This window comes from Thermothielavioides terrestris, chromosome 1, assembly GCF_000226115.1.
Source record: "Thermothielavioides terrestris NRRL 8126 chromosome 1, complete sequence".
In the NCBI taxonomy this organism is placed as follows: Eukaryota; Fungi; Ascomycota; class Sordariomycetes; order Sordariales; family Chaetomiaceae; genus Thermothielavioides; species Thermothielavioides terrestris.
The window spans coordinates 4,550,673-4,559,262 of record NC_016457.1 but is presented as its reverse complement, the minus strand read 5'-3'; the positions used below and the strand labels follow the sequence as shown (position 1 = coordinate 4,559,262).

The following is an 8,590-nucleotide window of genomic DNA, read 5'->3' as shown; positions in this document are numbered from 1 at the left end:
TACGTACTACGTAGTGGAGGAGCCCGGGCTCGTAGGCTTGTAAGGGGGGTGGTTAACTAGCTTCTATAGTTAGGCCGGCTTCCAGAGTATAGGCTAGCCATAAGGCTAAACCTAGGCTACTAGGCCTACTTGGCTTAGCTACTCTTTTTCCGCTTTCTTTATAGTGTTGGGACTTAGACTCGTTCGTTTTTCCTTGATTCTAAAGGTCGGATATAGGTTTTTCATCTGGCTCTCGGGCATGGTTTTCCTATATATAAGCGGTAGAAGGACCGGCGAGCCCTGACCAAGGGCATATCGGGGTAGGAAATAATAATAACCTCTATATACAGTCTTATAAGTAGTATCTATCATCGTTTGTTAGCTATACTTCTTTAGCGTATCTAATAGGTTTCTATATATAAAGACCAACGCAAAGGAGTTCTCGCCGAGGATTGTTAGCGCCTTATACTTATATTAGTCATTGTAGGACAGTAGCTAGGCAACGGCTTCTACAAATTCTAGCTCTCTAAGGACTTTGTAGAACTATACCTTACGATCAATACGTTTATAAAGCTTAAGAGATCTACGAAGGTTGCGAATCTCCTAGGTCGTAATATACTAGCCGCCTACGTAATAAAGACGTGCCCTAGCCTTAGGGGTTTTACCGTAGCTATATAGCTAGTGTTTTATAGCGTTGTTGCTATATCTAGTAGTAAAGAGGTAGGCAATATGCTCTACAATAGTATATAGGCGTTTAACTACCTCGATGTCTTCTATTAAGTGATTATACTTATAGCGAATTGCGATTATTATTATTATTTCCTACCCCGATATGCCCTTGGCTAGGGCTCGCCAGTCCTTCTGCCGCTTATATACAAGAAAACTGTGCCCCGAGGGCTAGATGAAAAACCTATATCCGACCTTTAGAATCAAGGAAAACAAAACAAACGAGCGAGTCTAAGTCCCAATGCTACAAAGAAAAGGGAAAAAGAGTGGCCGGGCCAAGCAGGCCCAGTAGCCTAGGGCTAGCCTAGGCTAGGCTCTTAGGCAAGGTCTAGCCTTATGGCTAGCCTATACTCTAGAAGCCGGCCTGACTGTAGAAGCTAGTTAACTACCCCCCTTACAAGCCTGCGAGCCTAGGCCCCTCCACTACGCAGTACGTAGTAGAGGTCTAGGCGGGTCCATATAGCCTAGGGCGCCTAGGGTCTAGGCCTCGGGGGGTGCTTGTACTAGACCACCAAGTGCTCTACCGTTTCTACACCTTTACTATAAGCGTAGAGGGGAGTATTAACGTCTAGGACCCGGGCCTTAAAAAGGAAGCCCCGAAGGCCTATAGCCCCTACCCTGGCCTAGGTTAGTAGAGAGCTCTAGGCCTTAGTTAGGCCTTAATGCTAGGCTAAGGCCCTGTTGGTAAAGAGGAAGTTAGGGGGGTCCTAGTTAGCTAGCCTCCTAGGCTTCCTACCCTGTACCTAAACCTTTTACTTCTACCGCTCCTCCTAAGCCTCTCTAAGCGCCTACCTAGTAGGCCTATAGCTAGCCCACTACAGTGCCGCTAGCGCCTACTTTTCTATAGTTGTAGGCTCCTATGGCTCTTATACCCTCTAGGGTCCCCTCTAGCCTCTAGGCTTTCTGAACCTCTTATAGAGCTTGAGGCAAGCCCTATTTATTATATCGATAGGCCTTTGGCCCCCTAGGACGACTGGCTATCGAATCCGCCTTTCGAAGTCTACTAGCCTTTTATTAAGGTATAGGTCTAGAGGGGGGACCTAGGCCTCGGTCTCGAGGGTATAGGTAGGCGTAGCCTAGTAGGCCCTAGTGACTACCCGAAGGCTATAGTTCTAGGCCTTAGCTAGGCCTTTGGCAATGCCCTAGGGCTAGCTCTAGGGGGGGGTAGGAGTATAGGTAGTAGAGGTACCGTAGGCTATAGCATTGTATATACACTTGGTATAAATTTCCCTAGCCTAGGCTAGGCTAGGGCCCTAAGTCTTTATAGTTATCCTAGTTAGAGTATACTCCTAGGTCTGTAGCTTACCCTCTATAGCTATCCTATAGGCCCTCTACTATAGCCTCTAGTCTAGCTAAGCTCCTAAGAACCTAGCCGACTAGGTAGGCTATATAAGCCTAGTTCCCCCCCCCTGTGGCAGAGCTAAGTGCACTAGGATAGCCCATTGCCGCTAGCCTTTATTAAAGTGCATTAGTTCGCTTTTTTCAGCTACGAAGGCTATACCCCAGGTTTTAGCCTACTATAGGCACGTATCCTAGGCTTTTTCCAACTGCTGAACTGTTACACGCGGATAGCCCTTGGTGACCATCCAGCGGTAAACGTGAGAGGGTAAGAAAGATCAATGCCTCTTAGTCTCGTCAACTAATAAGGCGGTACTCCTAAACACTAGTATATGTCACAAAAGTATATTAATGCAGTCTAGTCTCTACAAAAGAGTTATAAACAAGGTTCCCTTTTTAAAGGGAACGCTCGTTACCCCTAACTGTAGTACAGTTATAGGTACCCTTGCCACAATTACGTATAACAAGTGCTTAGAGATAAGAAGAAAAAGATAGCGTCCTCGCCATTATTATAGAACTCAATATAGGATAAGGGAGCGTATAGAAAGGAAAGAAAACTAATCTACATTATACCCTATATAAGATTCCTACTTCCATTATCTTAGTCTATAGCGAAGTTCTCTATTACGATACGTCCGTTTATTTATTCTATTTGTCGAAGTCGACTATACTATCGTTTATATAAAGGTTATCCTTGTCCATCTTAGATACCTTCGATATTAGTTTATACTTAGTAGATATAGGCGCTTTCTTAGTTCTCTTTGGTAGACGCGTTGGCGTCTCCTACATTTTGTCGTCTATAGTCACCTTGCGCTAGCGCTTAGTAGTAGTAGCTTTAGTAGTTTTAGCTCCCAACGTCGAACAAATACTCTTATTACATTAGCTTTACAACGTTTTAGCTAGCGTCGTCGATACGATTGGCGACGTAGCTTTAGCAACAAATACCTTAATAGGTGTCTTCTATATAGGCGGTTGTATAGCCTTAGTAGAGTGTGTCGTCGTTATAGTTATAGTGTAGCTAACCTTAGGTACTACTTCTTAGTATCCAATGGTTTAGATAGTTATAGTAGCTTATTTCGCAATTCCCATTTTAGTGGTAGTTATATTAGTTGCAATAGTATAGGATTCGATAGCTAATAGACAGCGCTTAGCGTCCTATATACACTACATTAGTCCTATATAGACAACATTGTATATATTTATAATAACTTGGATAGTAGTATTAATCTCCTTTCTAAGTATATTATCCTTATAACGGAGTTCTATTATAGTTTTATTATAGGCTAGCTATATATTACTAACCTTCTCGATCTAGTAATAGTATATTTTATCTAGGTCGTCTTAGAAAGTAAGGCTATCTAGCTCTATACGACCAGCTCTCCTATTCGTGTCTATAATACCGATACGCTTTGTAAATTCTATAGCGGTCTTCTTAACCTTCTTAATATAAGCTTAGTAATTTTATATAAATTGCAATAGGTCTTTAGTAAACGCTTAGACGCTCTTTATATCTACTTAGAGGGACTTAATAGTAGTATTGTTTATAGTAACTATATAACTAGTACCGCTTACTACGTCTATAGCCTTAGCGTTATTATAGTATATAAGACTAAGTTCTACCAACATCGTATTAATAGATAGGTTGCCTTCTCCCTTAGGCAACATATATCGTAAAGCGAGAATTTCGATTGTAGTTAGTATCTAGCTTGCTATTACTATACCGATCTCCTAGAACTCCTTAAGGGCTTTCTTAATCGTCCCTTTGATTCTATAGATATATAGGTTATAAGCGAAGCTAGTAGGCTTACTACTAAAATCTTTCTTTGGGACTACGTAATAGAATCTAGTAAACTATATTATAAGTTTTACTATATACTCTTTATTATAGCTAAAATCTATATATATATAAGCAAGAGCTTCGCTTATAGTAGCGATATACTTATTTACAGCTTTCATAGAGCGACAAGAGTATCCGTAGGATATATAAGTTTCCTATAGCTCTAGGATACGATATAGCTCAGTGGCTACGTCTTCCTCGTCGCTTATATATTCGGTACTATCGTCGTTTAAGGCGTCTTGATCGTCATTATTTATAATAACTTCGTTGTCGGATACTATATATATAGCCTGTCGAGGCCCTTCACACTATATATAGGTAGCTATAGCGCTATTGGCTTTAAGGTATTAGATTCTAGGCGTATACTATAGAGGCTGCTCTCCCTCTATATATTTATAAGTTAGGAGGGTATCTAGGCGGTCCTACGCTATATCGCTATTGAGTTCTCCTTCATTGTCCTTAGCGGCTTTGTACTTGCTATTAGTGATTATAATAGGATTTGAGACTTTCTATAATATCTCCTTATATATAGTTTCTAAACTGTTCTAGATCGCTCTAGCTATATCAGCTTTCTTAGTAGCTATTATTTCGTTGTTATAGATAGTTCTAGTAGCGACGTACTTGGTTGTAGCTTGCTAGGCTATATACTCGTCTATAGTATATAGGGAAATGTTAGGTATAATAGCGACCTTCTTTGTACCTCCTACTTATTTTATAGCGAGGTAAGCGCTTTCTTTCTTCTTAGTATTAGTAGTATAGTTTCTAGTAGTCGCTCTTCTTCTATAGAGAGGTATCTTATATATAATAAAAGCTGGTTATATATCTCCTTCTATAATATCGATATAGTCGGCTTCGAGCGTTTCGCTACTTAATGATGTAAACGAGTTAGACGAATTGACTATTTAGTTGGTCTCGCTATTGTAGTAGGTCTTATAAGAGTATATAGCGAATTGTCTTAGGTTACAACTATAGTATAAGTATATACCAATAGACAGCTATTTATACAAATATATATAGTTTAGTATAGAAGACACTTGAAGATTGATCGTATAATAGATATAACAGATTACAATATAGAAGTACTATAGGAGATAGGTATAAAGGGTATAATATATAAAGGAAAAGAAAATCGCAATGGCTTACGTTAAACCGTTTAGAAAGTAAATAAAAACAATTGTATAGCGACTATAGCCGACGAACAGTGCTATTATCTAATAGCGGCTAGTAAATAGAAATTTTTACCTTCAAGGTACAGAGCCCTATACCTTCGTAGTAATAGGATAGCTCTTCCTAACTATTGCAAGTCAAGGCTAGCAACAAATCTATATATAGGAAAACTAGGCTAAGTAGAGTGCTTAATAAACTGAATGACTATAGTTTCGTGACTAGAAGCGATAGTGTTGTCTAAGTACAAGGCAAGAAAAGGGAAAAAGAGAAAAGGAAATCTATAAGATAGAGAACAATGCTTATATATCTAGTAGTAGTATAACGGTAATAGATATACTAAAGCGAATATATTTTATCAAAGAAGGTATAAACAAATAAAGAAAGAAAGGGAAAGAGGAAATAAGAAAAGAGAACGTTAATAACAGTATAGTTATCACTAGTTACTACCCTTTCTCTATAGTAGCTTAACGACAATTTAGTTCTAGGGTCGAAGGATCTTTATCACTGCTTTCTACTCCTTGATAGCAATGCCCTTGTTACAATGTTCTTTCTCCTAGTCGATAGGGTACGCCCTTTTATATTCTTTAACAAGCTCTCTAATGCCGTTAATAAGCTAGATATATAGGATCTATAGGTTGTCCTTAGCGGTAAAACCTTTCTATTGTACTAGATACTCGACCTTAGGTCTCCTATTCCTCTAGACAATATACCGTTGTATAATCCTATCAACTTCCTAATGCTTATCTCTATCAACGATCATAGGGCTAGGAGGTTCTACGTTATAGCTAAATAGGTCCTTCCTCTAATCTAGTTTCTATAACTAGGAAACTAAAACTATAGAGTAAACTTTTTAACTAGCTAGAAAGTCAAGTTTATAAGCATTCCTATCAATTTTATAGACAATCTTAAACGGTCCTACCTATTATAGTAACTACTTTCGTTTAAGTTTGCTTAGGAGATAGTATCCGTTGTATAGTTGTAAATAAACGGTGTCTCCTACTTCGAACTTAGTAGACGTATACTTATTATTGTAGTATATCTTTGTAATAACGCCTATATAGTCGATCTATTCTACTACTTCCTCCTAATACTGTTTCTAGAGAACACTAATAGCTTCTACAAAGGCGACGATGCCCTTTTTATAGTAAAGGATATCTAGAATAGAGCGTAGCTTAAAGCTATATACTAACTCGTTTAACGATCTTCCAACAGTAACTACAAGTATATTATTAAGGTTATACTATAGTGTAGGGAGAAGCAAAGGCTATAGCGTTCCTAGTCTCTCTATAGCTTCTATATAAATAGCGATTTCTATTGTCTAGTTCGTCCTTTTTAACTAACTGTCTATCTAAGGGTGATACGCTATTAAGAAAAGGAGGCTAACGTCTAAGATACAAAAGATTTCCTTCTATAGGTCTAAGGTGAACTTAGGGTCTTTATCACTAATAATTTGCACTAGGAGTTCCTAATCTATATACGTCAATGCTCTAAGGATTATAACTATCTATTCCTCTATTAATATTTTATTGTTTCTAGCTATAAGAAGCTTTTTCTTATTAAACTTGTAGATAATAGTATATATAGCGTTGAGGATTAGATACTTCTTTATCGACTATAGAGTCCCTTTAGAGGGTATAGCTAGTAAACTAATGATAAAATCTATAGTAATAGTGTAGAAAGGCTATAGCAATGTCCAAATTGGCTAAAGGTCTCTAGGCTTTAGTTCTCTCAAAGTCTAGTTTTCTCTATATATAGGGCAGTACTAGATATACTTATATATTATCCAACGTTTTTAGCTAAAGGCGAATGCTAATAGGCTCACTATTATATTGTCTATACTAAAGTGGTAAATGTTGTTATATATAACAATAAGAATGTCCTTAATATAGCTACTAGAGATATAGAGCTTCCTTACTCCTTCGTAGTTAATATAGTAGAGGAGTCTGTCTTTTAGCTTATATAGCCCAATCTATAGCTTTCAGTACTATCTTTTTCGTAGCTCCCCTTCTTACTCCTTATATTCTTTCTATTTAGTGATTTTCTTAGCTTATTCTTCTATATTATAGAGGTTCCTAATAATCTTGTTGTACCTATAGTCGTTAAAGTAAGTGGTAGCCAACTTAGCTCTAAACTTATTACTGATAACTAGCTCAAAGGTGCTAGTGTCTATAGCGTAGTATTCCTTAGTGTCGATCTAAGTAGTAGACTAAATGTCCTCCAGTTCATTAGTAGCGTCTTAGGTTTCGTTAGGAGCGTCCTCCTTAAAAGTTGGTAAACGTAACAAGGCGTCTAGTACAACGTTGAGTTTTCCTAGTATATAGAAGATATTAAGGTCAAACTAGGATAGCTAGTTTATAGCGTTAGCGAGCTTTAGGTTAGCTTTCATAAGGTCTATAGTAGTAAGAGACATATATTTTATAATACCTCTAGTTGCTATATAGTCTATTAGGATATTTACTAGATATTGGTTTAACTATACTATTTTCTAGAGCTTCCTAACTACCTATATAATAGTAGCGACTTCTACTTCTATACTCCTATACTTCCTTTCTACGTTAGAGGTCAGTTAGGATAGGAATATAATAGGCTAGATCTTATTGCTTAAAATATCTTAGCTAAAGATACTAATATCGTCCTATTCGCTATAAAGTTAAAAGACAATTGCTCTATATCCCTTGCTACTTACATTAAGCTTAATAAACAGTAGCTTATTAGGACAATGATAGTATAGGAAGTACTGCTTATATAGGTATTTCTACAATAGCCTAAAGGACTCTAGTTCCACTAGCGTAGGCTCAAATTTAATGTTTAAGGTGAATGCCTTCCTAGCGTTCTTCGACTTAGCGATAGGAAAGTCCCTACTTACTCTCCCTTAGGTAAGGAGCTTAGTTTTATAGTTCTACAAGGGCTATACCTTTGCTATATACTATAGGATGCCTTTATATAGCTATCTAGCTATACCTAGGTACTGCTCTAAGGCTTCTAGGGTGTTAGGGAACTTAAGCTTCTTGAATATAGCGATTCTATCATCTATCTTAGCTACTCCTTCGCTATTGACTATATAACTAAGGAGTCTCATTGACAGATAGGCTACAAAGGACTTCTCTATAGAAATATAAACGTATATCTTATCTAAGATGTCGAGAACCGTCTTAATATACTTAAGGTACTCCTCTATATCTTTGCTAACGATAATAATATTATTAATATAGGTATATACAAAGTACTTATATTCATAGAATAGGCGGTCTATAAAGCGCTATACAAACGCTAATAAGTTTTTAAACCCTATTAATATAACGTTTAAGCGTTCTAAACCTCTAGGACTAATAACTACTATATAGTCACAATGTTCTTCTATAACTAGAAGCTAGAAGAAAAATCTAGAAGCGTCGAATACTATAAAGACTATATTGTCTATTATTATATTTATAATGTCGTCTTAGTCAAGCAATAGGTATATATCTAGTACTACTAATGTATTTAGGGGCTAGAGGTCTACAACGGCTTTGCCTTTCGTCTTTCTAGCAACTATATAGTAGA

General features: G+C 37.3%; 1 protein-coding gene across 1 annotated transcript; it reads right to left on the bottom strand.

The window, feature by feature from the left end:
- Window positions 1–7,994: 7,994 nt before the first annotated feature.
- THITE_2038289 (uncharacterized protein) lies at window positions 7,995–8,267 on the bottom strand (the record flags this gene model as incomplete). The annotated part of the gene is made up of 1 exon (XM_003649629.1): window positions 7,995–8,267. A coding segment is annotated over one exon (273 nt), but the record flags the coding sequence as incomplete, so codon positions are not given.
- Window positions 8,268–8,590: the final 323 nt, after the last annotated feature.